The sequence below is a fragment of the Haplochromis burtoni genome, unplaced genomic scaffold, assembly GCF_018398535.1.
Source record: "Haplochromis burtoni strain Fernald_Lab_line unplaced genomic scaffold, NCSU_Asbu1 Contig_100, whole genome shotgun sequence".
Lineage (NCBI taxonomy): Eukaryota > Metazoa > Chordata > Actinopteri > Cichliformes > Cichlidae > Haplochromis > Haplochromis burtoni.
In genome coordinates, this window is record NW_024582461.1 from 238521 (window position 1) to 258299 (window position 19779).

At 39.9% G+C, this 19779-nt stretch overlaps 2 protein-coding genes across 13 annotated transcripts in view; one reads left to right on the forward strand and one right to left on the reverse strand.

Annotated features, from left to right (window-relative positions):
- Positions 1-13978, forward strand: part of cadpsb (Ca2+-dependent activator protein for secretion b) — a 67780-nt gene extending 53802 nt beyond the window's left edge. For 4 of the 12 annotated variants that reach the window (XM_005927504.3, XM_014335231.2, XM_014335234.2 and 1 more), the window contains 13 exons: positions 959-988; positions 1511-1519; positions 3380-3536; positions 3652-3793; positions 4554-4715; positions 6001-6156; positions 6303-6450; positions 6557-6631; positions 6738-6821; positions 7079-7111; positions 7281-7388; positions 12329-12433; positions 12677-13978. In XM_005927504.3, coding sequence (XP_005927566.1) covers positions 959-988; positions 1511-1519; positions 3380-3536; positions 3652-3793; positions 4554-4715; positions 6001-6156; positions 6303-6450; positions 6557-6631; positions 6738-6821; positions 7079-7111; positions 7281-7388; positions 12329-12433; positions 12677-12853 — 1386 coding nt within the window. In that variant the 3' untranslated portion in view covers positions 12854-13978. The remainder of the gene's footprint in view (positions 1-958; positions 989-1510; positions 1520-3379; positions 3537-3651; positions 3794-4553; positions 4716-6000; positions 6157-6302; positions 6451-6556; positions 6632-6737; positions 6822-7078; positions 7112-7280; positions 7389-12328; positions 12434-12676) is intronic. The other 8 variants (XM_042223033.1, XM_042223035.1, XM_042223034.1 and 5 more) reach the window with 4 other exon arrangements.
- A 712-nt stretch (positions 13979-14690) lies between these two features.
- ca16b (carbonic anhydrase XVI b) overlaps positions 14691-19779 on the reverse strand; it is a 116161-nt gene continuing 111072 nt past the window's right edge. The window contains exons 28-29 of the mRNA XM_005927501.3: positions 18882-19017; positions 14691-18009 (exon numbers count right to left, since the gene is read on the reverse strand). Of these exons, the coding sequence (XP_005927563.1) occupies positions 17863-18009; positions 18882-19017 (283 nt within the window). The 3' untranslated portion in view covers positions 14691-17862. The remainder of the gene's footprint in view (positions 18010-18881; positions 19018-19779) is intronic.

The following is a 19779-nucleotide window of genomic DNA, read 5'->3' on the forward strand; positions in this document are numbered from 1 at the left end:
AATCTAGTGGAGTCACAAGTATAATACATCCCAGTGAAATGGAGTGGAGTGGAGGTATAAGGTAACATAAACTGTAACAACTCAGTCAGTCTTAATTTCACCAGTTTATTCCAATGGAGTCTACAAAGATATACTGCTGTTTTGACATTTAGCATATTTTTGTCCCAAATAAAATGGTGAAATTGACATTAGTTAACTTTTTACTTAAACACAGTCTTTGCTACTGTTTTACCTTTAGATCTGTATGGCTTTGGTTTAGCACCACAAGCTAATGGACATGTTCTCATCCCAGGGTGTCAAACACTGCTGTCCTGTCTAATTCTGATATATATGTTTGCAGATATATGCAAAAGTTCTTCTTTGTCAAATGTGCCTTGACACACGAGCTCTAGCAATACAGGACACCTCCACAGATCCTCCTTTAAAGAAACCAATTTGGCATTAAGTGATTGGAGGAGTCTTTGTGGAGCAAATCACTTTGGTTTGTGAGCCATTTGCGGTTTGTGCTTTGTTTTGCTTGTTTTTCACTAACTAATTTTAAGCATTTAGGCATAAAAATCGACTCGGTTAGAAGTAGGAAGAGATCTCACTTTGTATTTTGCCCCTTTACAACTGTGCACACTGACAAATTGCACTTACCCAGTGGGTTTAACTGTGATATGAGTGTCATCACCAGTCAACACCTTGCGCATATCTCAATATATTAGCAGCTTTTGACAGAATGGTAGTATTTGGCACTCTGGGAATGAGAACAAGCTGAACCAATATTCAAGGAAGGCATCTCCTTTTAAAAATCCATCTAGCTTCCTTATTCCATCGTGTTGGCGACTTTAGACATCAAGCTGATGGAAAGCATGATGAACATGTGCAGCTGTGTAGATCTGAAGGTGATCCAAATGTGATCTTAGAATATACAGATAAAGCAGATTTACTGTATCTCTCTGAATATGCTTGACAGGCGGCAGTCACAAGTTCTGGAGATCAATCGGTACAGTATTTTTTTTTTCTTTTTTTCCTCTTCAGTCCCCATCACGACCCTCCTGTATGGCATGTGCGCCACTATGGCAAGAAGCACGTTTCTAGACAGAGAATGAACTCAGTGGGTGGGTTTGTAGGCACAGAAGTGAGAGCAAATCTGTTTAAATATAAATTTAAAAAAAAAACACTTTAGCTTGCACAACATAATTGTTATCATAAAGCATGTTCATCGGGCCATAAAGAGGTTTCCTTTCTATCCTAGCATGCTGAACCAGTAAATTTCCCAAAGTATGCTCCATGTGAACCTTTGAAGTTTGATCCTCCATAAACATTTGTTTCCCCTCCATCCAGCAGTTAATTTCACAGTCCGCACCTGTTTAAGCATTACTTCTCCAGCTTCTCCTCTTCCATCCCTCTCTGCTGTCTATTCTCAGTTTACAAACCCTAACAAAGAAATGCTTCAAAAATACATTATTGTTCTGAACATCTTCCTGTATTCTCACTGTCATATGATTGGTGACTGCCCAAGCAGGGAAAAGAGGTATGTAGTCAAGTTGAATGAGAAACTCCCGTAATGCTCTGTGCATGTCCAGTAGATGATTCTACATCTCTCCCCTAAGCAAACTACACCCCCTTTAAGACTGGTCCCTTGACATGGTTGCACTGATACAGCACTAGAGTTTGTTTTGGCTGAACAGTGGGTCTGCCGTAGATTTCTCAGGGTCCTGTATGTGTTCCTTAACCACTAACAAAGGTTGGAGGCTACTCTGCCTGGTGACCTTTGAGCCTTTCCCCTTCCCTGTTGGAAGCTATTTACTGTCCTCCCCTTTAGCTGATATAAGAGTATATATCCTTGAATGCGATGGAGAAGAGCCTTGTTTGCTGCTTGTGTTTCTAACATTAGAGCTATCATGATTTTTAAACGTTTGAAGTGGACAGGTAAGTAGGAAGGTAAGTACGGTTCTGACTGCTGCTGTGGTGGTTAAATAAGGTGGTCGATTAACAATAAACAGCAGTAAAGTAGAGCATGCAGCATAACTTGGAAAAATTCAGCTTCATTAATTGAACTTGGCAATATGTTAGTCTGAATGATAAGCAAATAAGCCAAGCCAAGACTGCCAGCAAAGCAACTACTGTACCTCTGCTGTCAAAGGGTGAGAAAGTCCTGACTGTGCTAGAAAAACGATCCGCTGAATCTCAGACACCTACTTAACTAATTGGAACAGACACACTCCAACACTAGAGATGCTGTATGCTGCAGTCTTTGGTGTGTCTAGACAGTGATGTGCATGAGACACATTCACATCTAGTGGGCTATGGGTTTGTTGGTGATGTGAATGGTGGACCCCCTCATCTCTCAGCTGGAGAGAAAAGCATGCAGGGAGATCCACGTTTGCATGAGAAGAGCACCCTAGATGTAAAGATACTGTCATGAATAGAAGGCACAAAGATGCAACCCCACTGTGCAAATCTTCTCCCAAGTATAATCTGGATTTGAATTCATGTACCAATTAGGAAGAGCTGTGGATTTGATCTAGTTGTATGCCATGGAAAACATACACAAGCACACAAGCTGACAGCTGTGATAGAATTTCTGTTCATTTGAAAGGAAATACCCGGCAATTACAGAATTCACACACGGCACGGAAAAGTCATTCGGTATCCACAAATATAACCAAATATCTTCTCAAATTAAATAACAGGGGACGTCTAATGGACACCTGTAACAGAGAGAAGCAGCTGGACTGCTCAAAGGTAGTAAATCAGTCTTCTGGCAACTCTGTTTTATACTCGATTTTAAAATGCTAACCAGATCACAGATAAACAAATGCAAATAGCTACAGGCAGGTTTTGCAATTACTGAAATCATTTGAGAGGGTGGTCTGTGGTGCATTCGGCTTTATATGTTTTTTACTATAACAGGAAATGTATCATCAATGCTTGGTTGAGAAAGAGAAGCGCTAGGTTATACAGTGATGCTAGCAAACTTGTGCATACGAATACTGTGTGACCTGCCAATTAGTGTAGGTAATACAAAAAGCCCACTTAAAAACCAGGAGTGTGCCCTGCCTCTTACCCTGTGCTGTGAGACCCTGGTAGTCTAGCTGCTTCCCTCTGTTTCAAGTGTTTAAACTAAGTAAACCCAACCAGCTTCTGACTTAAACTTCATATTCAAGTGTAACATCCAACGTATGAAAAATCAAGTCCCAGCAAGAAAGGGTAAGGATATTTGCCGAAATGCCAAACTATTCTCTCAACACACCAAACATGCATCAACCCAGTGGTATTTCCTTTTAATAGCGATACTGTCCAGTAGTGTTTATTATTCCCTCCTTTCCCTCTCATCTTTAAACAGGAGGACTTGTTCACCTGTTTGCTTTCCCTCCTGCTGTGTCTCTAGGCATTTGCATGGTGGACAGACCTTATGGTGGAACATGCAGAAAACTTCCTGGCCCTCTACGCCATCGACATGGATGCCGCTCTGGAGATCCAGTCACCTGAGAGCTGGGACAGCTTTCCCCTTTTCCAGCTGCTCAATGACTTCCTCCGGACAGATTGTAAGTTCATGCAGTTGGCCCATCTTTATGTTTCAGCTACCTTCAGGTATTTTCATCTAAAAAAAAAAATAAAAGTATGATATCCTTTTGTAACACGCTTTTTCCCCCCTCATAGATCATCTGTGCAATGGAAAGTTTCACAAACATCTTCAAGATCTGTATGCTCCTCTGGTGGTTAGATATGTGGATCTGATGGAGTCCTCCATCGCACAATCAATTCACAAGGGCTTTGAGAGAGAGTCCTGGGAGCCTGTAAAGTAAGGAGCTTCCGTCTTTATAGCTAGGCTGTAGGATGGCTGGAGATGCAAAGCTTTTTTATGCAGATGACAGACTGACTGACTGTGTGGAGGCTGAAAAATCTGGTAGCGCAGCTGTAATGTTCATCCAAGCTTCCTGTAGCTTCACTTTTAAAGAACGAGCCAAGTGTGGGCTGAGCAACCTCTTTATCCTGTAGAAGAAATTGGTTTTTCTATTCTGAAAATAGTGCTTGATTAATGTATGTCTCACCAATTCTCGCCGACACATTGGGGTCAGGGCAAAACATAGTATCCCTGTTGTTCTGTGTGTGAACTAACATTCATGACATGTGCTTTGACATGTTACCAGAAAAAAATTTGCCTCCAGTGTGTTATGTTGCTACTTTATTTGTTGTGGCTTTAATATGTCTGCTTTCACATTTTCCTTTCATTGCAAAGATTATATTTAAAGTGTATTAAGGTAACCTGTATTTTCTTGGTCTTTATTCGTGTTCATTTTTTGGGTTTTTGGTATTACTTTGCTTGTCTCTATCGCTGCATTTAATACTTTATGTGTGTGTCCAGCTCTCTTTACTCTTGAGTATTTTTGTAAAATGTGAGTCTTTGACAGTTACCGTCCCTTTTATGTGCGTTACTCTTTGTTCCAGTCTTCACATATTTTCAGATTTTACTTTTATGATGAGTGTTACATTGCTTTCTGCAGCTCCCACGCCACTGTTATGGATTCTTTTTTTTTTCTTTTTGTCTGTCTTTTCTGCAGGAGTTTAACAAGTAATCTGCCCAATGTGAATCTACCAAATGTGAACCTCCAAATTCCCAAAGTACCAAATCTGCCAGTGCCAGTAGCAGGACTATCAGTTAACCTTCCACAAATGCCTAGCTTTTCTACCCCGTCATGGATGGCTGCTATATATGACTCTGAGTGTGTATTCAACTAGTTCACTTTAGATTTACTGAGAAAGCAGTGATAACTTGGTATGAAGATGCCCATGAGTAAGGACAATTAAAAAAGATTTGCCAAATTTTGAAATTGTAGCAAAAAATGTAAATGAAGTCGAAACTGACATTTAAATTCAGCAAAATCTGAATCGGTTTTCTCCTGTGAATACTTGCCACTTATTGCTGTTCATGTTCATGCCAAGGTCACTGAGAGGTGTTAGAGTAGATGGGGACGTGCTTTCTAAAATGAGAGGCTGTAATGCTCTCATTTGTCTCAACATGCATGCTGTTGAGCTGAGGTGTGGAGATACAGGCTGAAAAAAAAAATAAACGAATCAAGCAAAAAAAAAAAAAAAAAGCAGTTCTAAGGCTATTGGAGTTCTACCGTGCAGAAAATGTTCCCCATTTGAAACATCAAGATCTCCATTGTACAAAATATGTATCTCCCCAGAGTTGTTGTCCACAAACATTTGCTCTAGTGATGCTTAGCGAATTGTAGATTGTACATGGCCGTAGGTTCATCTCTGACCTTGACCACCTGCTAGTAGTCTGATTGGGAGGGCAGACAGAGCGGCTCGGAGTGGAGATGATAAAGTGGAGAGGCTTAGAGGCAGGAGTTCAAACCTCTCCGCCTCTGTTTTTATCTCCTTTCCTTCCTCACTCTAAATGTAACACTTTTCCCAATCAGCTCTACTCAGGATGGCTAAAAAGGTCTGCATGGTTTGTTTGATAATCCTTCCAGGGGTCCCACCAGCCTGGGGACATGGATGTTGAGAGAGGGCCTGTGATGAGTGAAGCCAATTTGGAGATTTTTTTAAATGTTTTTTGGACACTGACTATAAATGCCTTTTTTTTTTTTTTTTTTTTTTTGCACGCCCTCCCTCACTTCCTCCATTCCCTACTCCTTTGTGTGATTAGCTGCTGTATCTGCAGTGACTTTACCTGCATGTGGCCACTTCACATACCAGTCAATAATCATACTCTGTAGCATGGTTATTGATCTGTTACAGTAAACCCTTCCCGCTCCTTTTTCGCCCATAAACTGACTGTCCAGAAACTCCTGAACAAACAGGAAAGGAGACACGTAGGTGGACCAGTCAGTATATGGCCAGAGCAAAATTGTGTTAAAAAAAAAAAGTGTAGCGGCACAGCATCCACCTCTGCTCCTGCCACTACAACCCCCACCCCCTCCAAACCTTTAATCCCCCCCAGGTAACAGGTTGACATTTGTCTTCTGACCTGTGTATGTGTGTTTGGGTCAATGGCAGTAATGGCTCCGGGACATCGGAGGACCTCTTCTGGAAGCTGGACGCCCTCCAGACTTTCATCAGGGACCTGCACTGGCCTGAGGAGGAGTTTGCCAAACACCTCGAGAGCCGCATCAAGCTCATGTCGAGCAACATGATTGAGAACTGTGTCAAACGGTGTGTATTTGTGTGACTGTGCGGGAGATGATGACAAACTGCGAGAGACACAAAAGCTCCAAAATGCAAAGAGTTTGTTTTCTGCATAATGAACATCTGCAGCACATTTTCATTTTAGAGTGTATCATTTTTAATTTGCACTGCAGCACCAGGATGGCATTTGAGTCCAAGCTGGCAAAGAGCAGCAAGTCCACAGATTTCCGCATCTCTCCAACATTATGCACCATGTTCAACGTGATGGTGGACGCCAAGGACCAATCAGCAAAATTGTGTGCTATGGAGTTGGGCCAAGAGGTAAAAACTTCATCTGGGGCAATGATTGCATGTTGGACAATGAGGCTTTGTGCTTTTAATTTGCTGACGTGAACACTTTTGTTGGAAATTCTTCTGCTGTCCACAGAAACAGTTCCACTCCCAGATAGACGAGCTGATTGAGGAGAGTGTGAGGGACATGATTCAGCTTCTGGTTGCAAAGGTGCAGCTTCATATCAGCTTACTTTGATAACAATAATAGAAAAAATGTAACTTGACTTTTTTAAAATATGATTATTAGATTGTTCATGATTCCTCTCGTTTTTCAGTTTGTTGCCATATTGGAGGGAGTGCTGGCCAAAATTTCCAGATATGATGAAGGCACTCTCTTTTCTTCATTCCTTTCATTCACGGTAAGATTTTTCTTTCTTCAGTGCCTCAGTTTATTTTTCTTGAAACTATTCTTTAAAAAAAAATTCACTTTATATTCTGAAAAACTGAATGTATTTCCTGAAAGCCTGCTTTTTTTGTCTCATGGGGGGTTAAAAAAGGGTAAAAGAACTCTAGTTTTGTATCTTTAATAGTAAAATATTCCAAGCCCTAATGAATCTGACGATAATTAACATTTCACCTTTCAGCCACTGTTTGACGGTTTTGTTTCGACTTTCAGGTGAAAGCTGCTTCAAAATATGTGGATGTACCTGTAAGTTTAACAGCCTCCGACTTTCCTGTTTTGTTTGTGAGCATTTAGAGCTGAACAAAATATCATCTGAGTGATTTTGTTCTACCTTTTTGAAGACAGTAATTATTGGTACAGCCGCTTGTTTGCTCTTCTCCTGAGTCGTGACCCTATTCTTTGTCTGTTCTTATAGAAACCTGGAATGGATGTAGCTGACGGCTACGTGACCTTTGTGCGCCACTCTCAGGATATGCTTCGTGATAAGGTCAATGAGGAGGTGTATATAGAAAGGTTATTTGATGTAAGTAAGATGCCGTCTCCTCCTCACAAAAAGGGAGGGGCCTTCCAAAATGTGGCAAAACAACAGGGCAGAGAGGGATAAGTCCCATTTTGAGACCAGGAAATGTATTTCTGCCTGGAAGAAGAGGCTTTTCTGATCCCTTCTCGACTTTTCTGTCTCTCTGTCTCTTTTCTTTCCGAATCTCAGCTGCCCTCTGCATTCTGGTGTGCATTGCCACAGTGCTTTTGGGCCTTTGTGTATTAAAAAATCAAACTTTTACTTACCAAAGAGTCCATAAAAGCATCCTCAGAAAGGATTATCTAAAGCAGTGCTCTCTGTGGAAAGAACAGAACTGTCCATACTGATCATACTCCAGGACACCAAGTTCTTGTATTTTTTAAGTCACCACCGTCCTCTGCTTTCAGATGCTTTCCACACAAAACATGTCAGCCTCCTGAATGAAAATAAAAACCCACTCAGTCCTTTTGTCGTCAGTCCACAGTGAAGCACCTGTGCCGTTTCTGTGTGTGAAATGAAAACGCTGGGTGAATGATGCACTGCTGGACGGGCCTGGGTCAATCTGAGAGGCTGACATGGCAAATACCCTTGATCTGTTAGAACAGTGGTTCCCAACCACCCAAGGAAAATGCGATCAGTCATGACGATGATGATAAATATGAACAGAAAGGAGACATCACACCCCCCTTTTTTTAATTACACCCCGAGCAGTCTGTTGCGCAACTTAGACTGAGGTGAGTGAACAGCAGTGTAAGCATAAACCAAATTTCATCATTTAGATAAAATGCAAGAGAAAGATGAAAATAGATGCACTGGTAGTAAAAATGATAACCTGCAACAGACTTTTCAGTCCTAAAGTGCAAATTTATCTTTGTAACACCTTTTAAATAAACATTGCAATTCAAAGCATCCCCCAGGAGAAAGTAAAAAGGGGAATAAAATGAACACAAAATGAAAACATGCTTTGAAAAAAAAAGCTAAAACTGAGTAAAAAACAGAGGGTTATAAGTTCGGGAGTCTAAGGTATTGGGAAATAATGGATGTTTGACTCATTAATACTTTAATAGGCAATTACAGATCGCTTTATCTTTTAATAAAAATGAATTCAATTCATGCTTATTTATATATCACCAAATCACAGCAGTAGTCAGCACAAGGCTCTTTATATAAAAGTAAAGACCCTACATCGATGTACAAAGAAACCCACTGATCCTCTGCGAGGAAGCACTTGGCGATAGTAGTGGCAAAAAACACAACAATAAAAAAAAAATTCTCTTTTAACACAAGCAAACCTCCAGCAGGGCCAGGCTCAGGGAGGGGCAGCCATCTGCTGCGAACAATTGGGGTGAAGGGAAAGAGAAACGAAGGGCAACGAGACATGACAAACAACAAACCGGACAAAGCACAAAAGACTAAGCTTTTTCAAATATAAATATAGTCCTAAAAACAGCACAAACGCCTTCTCCCTTTTCTGTTGTTGTTTTTACACAATTGATGAGAACAGATGATGAATGACTTCCACCTGCTCGGACCAGGTTTACACTTTTATGCTCTGGGGGCATTAATAGATCTACTTTAGCTTTCTATTGTTAGTATTCTGAGGTCCGAGCCATTTTTAGTCAGTTTTATGTAACTCCCACGCTGCTAAACTGCAGCTGAACTTCCACACGGCTGTTTCCATTGCCTCCAGGGATTTGAAACATTAATGAAAGCAACCTAAGAAGAAAACATGATGCAGGTTAAAAAAGTATAAGGTCTAATGAGGGTTCATAAAAAGGCATGACTTGGATGTGAATTGTTGGGAACCAGTGTGTTACAGGGGGAAGAGAGCACTGTCTTACCAAACATAATCCTAATGGGATACATTGACATAAATGTGTCCTCCATGTGTGATTCAAACAACACATAATGCTGTGATGTGTCTGCTTCATGTCATTTAGAACCTGTTTGTAAAGACCTGTGTCTCCACAGGCGTGTGATTGCTTTGTGTGTCTGACAGATTCTCAGTTCTTTCTGTGAGGCAGTGACGTCACGTTTTTATGTCTGACAGACAATGGTTTTCTATTTTTGTGCCAGATGAATATGACTTTTTTTTTTTAATCTTCTTTTTTATTTGGAGCCAGGAGTGATGCTGTTGTGAAGTGGGTTTTGCTTTTGTCTTTGAGGTCCACACTGGCTCCCCTGTCTCCGTGTGTCCTTAATTTTTTCTACTGTGGAGCTTTTTACCCCCTTGTGTCCCCCGTGTGGCCCCAGAGTGCCCAACTGAGATCCTAGTCAGCACCGTTGTGTTGAAATTGACTTTTTTTGTTTTGTTTTGAGCTGTGAGTGTTTCAGTTTTAGCAAGTTCGAAGCCTTCAATGTTTTTTTCTTTTTGATTTGAATGCATTTCCATTCATTCATTTGCATGCATGTGGAAGTCGTTCCTAGACGCTGCATAGGCTCTACTATCTCTCTTTCTTACGCTGATTTATTTCAATCCTTTTAATCTCCTGTTTTCTGATTAACTTCATTCCTGCTGCCTCCTCTAGTCAAAAAGTGGCACTTATCTCTAGCGTTGCGTTGCCTTGTTTTATCACATTATGTTGGTTGGCATGATTTTAGAGTCAAATAATCTTCCTGTGTACATCTTCTAGCATGACCCTCCTCAGAGTTCTGCCTCATTTGCACATAGAGCAGTCGTCCTTAGCACGTACTCAGCCACTCACCCACCCACCCACCCACCCGCGAAGTCTGCATGCACTGCACGCTCAACTCGACTGTGAAGTGGACAGGCATCTGCAAGTTCAAACCTTTCAACCATTCACCTAATCCTGATCTCAATAAACCTCAACCTAAAAACTAAAAACACACCAACTAAGCTAACTCCTTCCACCTCTAATTCGGGCCTTGTAAAGCTTCTCTGCGTTCCTGCCTACTCACAAGTTTAAAGTTGACCTTTTTTGGAGGTATGACGCCCGTTTCTATCAAACATGGGTGCTGTTCTCTTGTAACTTTGGTGCAGTCTGGAAAATTGCCACCCCAAGGAAACGAGAGCGAAAAAGGTACAAGAAAACAGCACCGCTGCTCCCTGCCTGCAAACCATTTACTCACTCTCATTCTATTTTTCTTTTGCTAATGTACCCGTGTCAAAACTATAATTTCAATTCCCCATAGTAGTTTTCTATCCACAGTGTAGGGCATTTCAAACGCAGCACCGCGTTTCCACTTGAATAAATTATAAATAAAGGCTTAGTAATTGCCTTCAGTAATTGATGGGCCATGCAGCTGCTACAAAATATCGACTTGAACATTTTTTAGAAGTTGAAAAGGTAATTGCAGTTCAAGACAGATACATTTTTCAATGCGTTATGACTTCCCTCTTTTTAATTAATTCCTTCAAGTCGCTGTAATATCAGTGCACTCAGAGAAATTCCATAAACTTGCTCCTTCCATCTCTTCGTAGCGCTATAAATGCAGTTTCCTTGTGTAAAAGGTAAACGTGTGTCTGTTTGTGTCCTTGAGTGTGTTGGGATCACTAAATGAAATTCAAGCAGTTTCCATTTACTTTAGTAAACATTACATAGAATTTAATTTGATTCCATCTGTTGGTTTAGTGCGAAGTGTCGTTGGGGGATTTGACACCAAAGAAGCTCTTCTGTTTTTTTTGTGTCTTATTGACCACTGGGATAAGCTTATAAGTCCGTTGTTTAGTAAAATTACCCGAGTGCATATTTCTATGACAGGGAACCTATTTTGCTCATTTCAAAACGATATTTTAATTCTTGGATATTGTTACTGTAGCTTTTCATGGTTTACTGCTCAGAATAATCATCTTCTGTTGTTTAATGGCCCTTGGTGGAGCTGCTCAATTCACCCACTGTCTAAAAACAAGCTGTCTTGGCTCCCTTTACCCTCCCTTGAAGCCAGTTTTCTTCTGATTGGTTGCCCCTCACAGACATAAGGTGGGTAGAGACTCTGTGCTCACAGCCACATCTGTGTCTGAGACGACCAAATTGACTATATCTCCTCACTTTTAACATCATGACACCGAGTGTTTAGAGCAGTGTGGATCCTGAGTTTTTGGCACACAGCTCAGTAAGGTCTGCTTTTACTTTTAGCTCTTAGTATGACAATAATTGAATATTTCTTATGGATGAAGTCAAAGCAAGGAGACAGTTTATTGCTTCATGTTTTATGCTAAGATAAGTTTTGCACTAACATTGTGCAGTTTCTCTTACTCAGACCTAAAAAGCATGTTAATTATGTTTGAGCTTTTTGATTGTACTTACCTATTGTTAAAGCCAGACTAGCTGTTTCACCGTTCCCATTCGTTGTGCTATCCTACCTAGAGACGTTGCACCAGTTTTGATCTTTTCATCCAAATTAGAGACCCCCAAAAGGTGAGAGAAATGTTTGAGAAATGTAGCAAGTCTAATGTTTTACCATACAGTTTGAAGTTGTCACCACTTCAGTGCACCAGCGTTAACTTCCAAAGTTTAACTTTGATATCGGCTCAGTGATTTATATTTAATGCTGTCCGGAACTCCGAGTTAAAAGCACGCGATGAAGAGATGAGGCGATCTGACATGTAGAAGTTGGAGTATTATATCTTTTAATCTACGATCAAAAGAAACAGTTGAAGCACGTCCATGTTCTGTAGCTTGTAATACTTCTGTGGCTCGTGAGATTTTATTTATTTTGAACATGATTTCCCCTTTTTCGAAAACTTCTTAACTTGCATTATTTGCTCGTTCTGACTCATGCAAGAATGGCTTTCTTGTGAAGTGCGATACAGACTTTGTACTGAGTTTCAATCCGAGTGACTGAATGCTGATGTTATTATGAAATGTACATGTTTAGTTCTGGTTTTATACCTGCGTCTTAAAGGTTAGTTTTCTGTCATGGTGTCTTTAGTACGTGTGTGGGTGTGTGTTTTGCTGGAGAGTGTTGTGTTTGTGTTTCAGCAATGGTACACTGCCACCATGAACCTGCTGGGGACCTGGCTCACTGAACGCATGGATCAGCAGCTCCACGTCTACCAGTTAAAAATCCTCATCAGGATTACAAAGGTAAGGTGTTGATAAACTGGAAACTTTTTTTTGTCTACAAATCCTAACTTGGTCTATCTTAGAGCACCGTGGGTTCACATGGATGGGTTTTGGACTCCTGCAGCTTACGTGGTCCTTTAAGATCCAAAAGCTGGCCCATGGTTTCACTATTTCTCTGACTTCCGTGTATCTCATGTCAACTTTCTTTTGTAGTAGACACAGCAGGAAGCGTGTCACGTGACATATATATTTGTCTTCTTGCAGAAAAAGTACCGGGACTTCCGCCTGCAGGGTGTCCTCGACTCCACCCTGAACAGTAAGATGTACGACACGGTGCGCAACAGGCTGACCATGGAGGAGGCCGCTGCTTCGGTGAGGGAAGGAGGCATGCAAGGCATCTCCATGAAGGACAGCGACGAGGAGGACGAAGAGGACGACTAGACACCGAGACTTCAGCCCCGGCCTCCCTCTAGGACCCTCCCTCACCCCGACCCCCTCCCTTTCACACTTTTGACTTTAGCCTGGTTACCGATGCATGTACCAACTCAGATAGCCACTCTAGGACCTCTTTGTCAGCTCGAAATGCCTATGAAGGAACTATTAACTATAAAAATAGTACTTATACTGAAGAAAATCAAAATAAAAATGTTTAAAAAAAATAACCATGATTGGCAGTTTAGCTGTGTCATGATAAAGATAGCACCTATCTTGGATTCATTCATTTCTAAATTCATTTCTATGTGTTACTAAGCAATATGGAGAACCATTTGTTTGACAATGTTGAGTGAGATTAATAGGTGTGTCCCTGTCCAATGCAATCCTATATGGCGCTTCTTTGTCGTATTCTACATTCATTAATGGTACATTGTCGTGATGATGAGTGTGTGGACCCTTTTCTTTGTCTCGTCTGTTTTTAAGTGAATGCCAACTGCTTCGAACTGAAAATAAAACCTCTGTATTTGTTTACGGCTGTTACAGATAAACCGTCGTCTACTCACTGTTCTTAACATCGACAGTAAGTCTAGACCTGCATTTTTTATCATGTGTCAATGCTATGTGATCTCATCTCAATTACGAATTAGACATGGTTCAACAGGAATCTTGAACTTCGAGTGGGTATTCTAGAGATGCAATATTCTCATAGCTCCATTTTGATAACTCGGGAGATTCTATTTTTATTTCAACATTAAAAGGCCTTGAAACAGGTTCTATTTTAATTGAGTTGCACTTTTACAAGGAAAAAGAGCAAAAAGAATTTTTTTTATTAAAAAAAAAAAAAAGTTGGTCCGTCTTTGTTCTGTAATTGTGTAGAATGAGATGTCTGGCATTTGTTTGGGTCTCACTGTTGTTTTGTATATATTATATAAATATATATATAAATATAAAATGCTGTACATTGCATTCTGAGCCATTGCTGCATGCCCGTGGGTTCCCACCCTCCCCAAACGCTTTCTGTTTTCTGTGTGAATTAGCTGGTGGATTCATTCTTGCTTTTGCCTTATGAAAGCCAACAGTTGTAATATGCAAGAGCTGTGGCCTCTAAATAAAAATTACTGTACATGTGCATCACCTGTCATGTTTCCTAAGATGTACCTGGGATACAACCGTCAACACTGAACACAAAGAGTTCCTGGTGCAAAGTAACAACATTTAGTAGTTTTGAGTATGAGGATATCCGTGATCTTTAGATTCTGTAATATATGTTTTTCCCCTCTGTATTGCAGTTTGTACATTCATACAGGACTAAATTGAGCATGTGGACTGCTAAAAGTTAATTATGCCTAATTTTTTCCAAGCACGTATTTATCCATTTTAACCTTTTATATAGTGACAGTTCAGATGGAGAGCAAAACGAAAGCCAGAAAGAGTAGAGAAAAGAGCCCGAGGCGGACTCAAACCCACCCCTAATTTACAATACTTTTAACAGTGCCAATTTCTGCCAAAATAAAGTGCGGCATTAGGGGAAAATGAACCTATGGTGCCATTTCAGCTCATTCGGATTTTCAATTTTATGCCACTTCATATGTCTACTCCACTACATTTCACAGGGAAATATTTCAGTCCACCACATTTATTTCATAGCTCGGGTTACTCGATGTATTAGGATTTTACAGTCATTTCATCATGAGTATAAATATGAATTAGAGGATGTGATAGGTTGACACGGCAGTGTATAAAGATTTAAATGAGCAAATCACTTGCATATATTAACACACAGGATTGTGCGTACGTCTTCCACCACTGTTGTTCGGCGAGAGTGTGACAGCAGGGGGCGACATGGAGAGCAGGTTCCTTATTTTATTTTCCATACTTCATGTAATACAAGGATGCAGTGCACCCAAAGCCAGACTTTATTCAATGCAGAGCAATACAATTTACCTAAATGACAGTATATTATAATATGGTATATAATAGCATCATAGGAATAACTATGATACTGTCATATAAACACGTAATGTGACTGACAAAACCTTTTTTTTTTTTTTTTTGAATTTTCGTAAGTTACAGATTAGAGTTAATGACCAGCGTAGCTGAAGTGATCCGAGACCAACATATCTGATATCTGATCTAAATCGTCATGGCGGATCTCAGGAGGGCAGCTTCGTTTGTTGGAGTTTTGCTGAGGTGTTTTCACAAAAGTACAATCTGTTACAGGTCCTCTGTACAAACCAAATCTTTGTATGAAAATATAAACTTCTATGATCACAAAGGTTACAGATTTTTTTTTTTCCTTTTTAAGTAAATGCGTGAAGCTACAGCACTTGTGTTTCAAATGTGAGCAGAGAAAGATGCTGGCATTCACACTCACACACACACACCAACACGAGGTGAAAATTTAAAAATGAAAAAAAGTTTCCATGTGGAGTTTTGATGTTTCTCCAAATGTCAGAGGGGTTTCAATGGATTTAGCAAACTCCCGGGTGGAAAGGAAATCGATGTTATCAGATGAATTTAAAAATATATATATATGTTAAAAAAAATCAAATTAAAACACAGAAAACACAAAAATCAACCAAGAGAGGAATGTTAAGGGTTGAAAATGGGTTATAATTACAGTTCCAAACTAACGCAGTAAAGTCCAGATAAAATACAATTTACAGTCGGAATTTGAAACCTCGTCACACATGTCTTTGATCTTGAGCTTGTGGAAGGCGAGTTTGAGGCTAGAAGTGAAACATGCTCAAAGGATAAGTTCACACTTTCCACAGTGGAAATCTGCGAGATTTAACAATATGGATTTCAAATTCTATCTGGTTTAATAGATCTCAGGATAAAACCAATAACATGTTCCAAAGCGGGACCACATCTTTGGTTACAAATAAAGCATCACCCCTCCCCCACAGAAAGATTTCACCTAATTTGACTTTTTTCAGTGTTTGTTTACAATTTTAAATGGAAGTAACAATTTTTTTTGACACTGATCAACAGCGGGAGAAAAATGACCCATATCAATATGTCTTTATATGAATGTAGATTCAGATCGATTAATTTGCAAACACATTCACCCCTTTTAATAAAATCTAAATAGTCCATCCTTTCATAAGTTAATCCACTTTGTGATGACAGTACATTGAGCAATTTCAGTCCCATGAAGTCCAAGTCCTAGTTCCATTTTCCTGCAATAACTTCATTACGAACAAAGATAACTATCTAAGATAACTATTCAAAAAAAAACCCCAAAAAAACCAAACAAAACCCAAAAACATCTGAACAAGGCACTGAATAACATCTTCACCAGGACGCCTGGCGGGGATTCTCCTCTGTGGTAAAATTGGGTAAAACAATGAACTATAAAGCATGAATTTCCTTAATTGAGAGCAATTTCTACTCATTTCCTGCTTCATCTTTTTTATTGTGGCACTCTAATGGAGCAGCCTTGAATGATTCACAGTTTAAAACAGCCTCAGTTTATCCTCTTTTAGCTCCTGTCTCGAAGTCCCTCTGCCTACTTTCTGTGAAGGGCTTCCACAAACCTTATGCTTGTAAGGCTCACCTCCACATCTCAAGCTCAGGCATGCACCATATTTTATTTTGATTTATTTATATATCTATATGTAGAGAGAGAGACAGAGAGACAGAGAGAGAGACAGAGAGAGAGACAGAGAGAGAGACAGAGAGAGAGGGAGAGAGAGTCCAGATTAAGTCTTGAAAAACTGGCAGTTTCCTCACATCAGCTTGGCAGGATTATAAAGGACAACAAAACTGCAGTATCTTTATCCACAAAACTGATGTGCACATATCCTCAAATGACTCAACCCAACCAACTTCTACATGCTGCCAAAGATCCCTCTGTGAATGTGGCCTTGAAGTCCTTGAACGTTTGTGCAGAAAAATGTGGGATTTGGATTTTTAAATGTTGAAGACTAATCCGCTGCCAGTTGTTTTCACTTTGACGTGAATTTTATTTATTCATTTATTCAATTTTGGTGTTGATCAGCGTCAAAAATAAATTCTCGTTACATCCACTGCATTGCAAAAACACATGGAGAAAAAAAAAATGATGTAGAGCAATTACATTTTGTTGGTACAGATGTTTAACAGCTGAGCTTGGACCGCTTGGGTTAGAAAAGCTCAAAGAAATGTTGGAAAAAAAGAAAAAAAAAGAAAGAAAAGAAAAACACAGCTGGAGATTTGTAGGCAATACATGACAAGCTACAGATCTCCATTTATTTAAAAAAAAAAAGAAGAAAAAAAAAGTAAGTTTACACCAAGGCAGGTGGACAAATAAGAAAAAAACAAAACAATCATTGGCTGGCTATTAGGGATATAATATTTATAGATATATTTATATATATTACAAAACAATTTAACAATATAACAATATAAATCCCTGTAAAAAGCAATAAATGTTCACATTAGATGTTGTAACACACTTTAACAAAATAAGCCATAGGTACATTTTACAAGACAGCAGTGAGATACTGGGGAAATAATATATAGGCAGGTGTGAGTCTCTTCACGAGATAAAAAGCTTCACCCCTGTGGAGCGGAGCCTCAAAACAGTTAGTCTGACTGAAGTGATAAAGTGACATAATTCATGCTTGTAAAATGAAGTGAAGTTTTGTTTCGAGACAATCAGGAAGCGGATCGCTTCAGCGCATCCCGGCCTTCGTGCCTCGCGTTTGTCTCAGCGCGGTCCAAGATCCGAGTTTCCTCGCGATGCCAGGATTTAATGATGTCATACTTTTGCTCACTGGATTTTAGGCAGTAACACTGATAGTATAGTGCAAACTGGACAGAGCTGCTTATTCCTCGTGTCAAATTAAAACAGGTGCAAACGCTCAGCAGGATAACATTTAAGACAAGAAATAAAGGACAAAAACATAAATATCAAAAAACTTTTATCAGTATAAAAAGTAATAAGGTTATTCATTTTAATCAATAGTCTGGCAAAAAGGCCTCAGAAATGTTCTCGGATTTTTACAAATTAAGTGCCTGTAAGAATGTCCTCAGACGAGCGACTCCATGCTCTCTGCGGGGTCCGACTCGTCTGCGATCACCACCGCCCCATTAATGTCCATGTGCATGGGGCTCAGGCCACACTCTCGGTTACTGACCAGGCTGAGCATGGCTTTGTAAAGGTACTGGTACTGCTCCTGTGCACACAAACACAAAAATAGGCACCAAGTTCACTCTAAAGATCACTTAATTTTTTTAATATAATCACAAGCATGTCTAGGTACCACCATCAAAGGACGTTTCTGTTACAAACAGATGAATGAAAGTAACTTTTGCAGTGAGTCACCTAAAAAGTAGAAACATCCAGTTCGCCAGGCTTTTTGCCCAAATGATCCATTTATGAATTCTCACCACATACCATAGAAAGCTTTAAAAAAAATAATACTAGATGGTGAACACCATGAGGCATTTAGCAGCTAAAGCCAAAGACATTTTGTCAGGAATTGGTGAAGAAAACAGAGCTTAAGGAAAACTGGACAAAGCCAAGAATACTAATGGAGCTCCATCTCTGCTGAATGAAAAGTGTGCTTGATGTGAAGACACCTGGCAATTTGTGTATCTGCCAGCCTGTTTTTCTGCCTGCTGTTGACAAGAAAATAATCAATGCAGCAGTAAATGCAGCTTAAGGCAGTATTAATTGACTTTCTGGCCACTTGGGGGCAGCAGAACAAGCTGTAAACGCAACAATGTCAATCGCAAGCTAATGAAGTTGATATGCAAAAGGTGTTAGCAACCCAATCCAAATCTATTTATACTTCCGGCAGATACAGAGCAACATTTAGCATTAATTCAGAGGCCCATTCGGAGCAGATACTCGTTTTCAGTTGGGTTTTATGGAAAATGGTGACAGTAGACTACACAGTAAAGCACTGTGCAAGCAGACAATCCACTTCAACTTCAAAGGTGTTTGACATGCTTGTTAAAGGAAAAAAAAAAAGAAGATAAAAATATTTGACAATTGTAACACAAAATTTTAGGCACTCGATGTTTTACCACAGTGTGAACTTACTATGTCAGTGAAGACTCCTGGCCTCATGAGATTGATCATCTTAGCCACCTGATAGATGTCGACAACACCCTCGTTCTCCAGCTGCTGGGACAGCGTGGTGAGGGCACAGAGCATTCCTGCTGACACTGCTCCATACCTGAGAGGAGATACCCAGAATCAGCTCTGCTGGCTGTTTTCCTGTTTTTGTGTTTTCGCCTTAATGACTGCATATGTAGGGCTAATTTCTTGTATGTCGCTTTATAGCTTGAATACAGCTACTACAAATAAGCTGCTGACGTTATGCATAGTCACTGCTGGTTTCTGGACTACTGTTTTGGTTTTGTTTGTTTTTTTAAACCGCAAACACTACACGTTTGTTCTGCAGCAACTTATCAAGTAAAATGTTGCCAGGCCTAAAAGTAAACTTTGCTTTCTTATTTATTCAACTCTAATTGGGACAAAATGAACATCATGTTCTATTAAGGAAGACTTGAATGTAGCGCTTGTGACCACAAACTCATACCAAAGGGTTAATTAGGCATGGCAAAATTATTAAGTGTCATAAATTGTTATTTTTGCCCTGCACATGCGTACTAGTCAAAGACATCGGAAAGGTTCTTCCTCCCTCCCCCAAAGTTAACGGTTTCACTTTGCCATGTCCCTTTCACATTGAATAGTTCCTTGTGCTTATATCACTCTTAAACTGAGGTTAGATCATTGTGATCTTCATTGTGTGCTCTAAAGACTGACATGTCACAACACAGTATCACTCAAGGTTATCGGACACTGAGAGAAAGGGCTGTCAGCGAGTACACTTGAATCACAATGCCTCGGCAGTCTCTGCACTAGAATCCAGTTGAACTGCATAATGTTTGATTGAATGGTTTAACATTACCAGTTAAGAGTCATGCATGCAGTT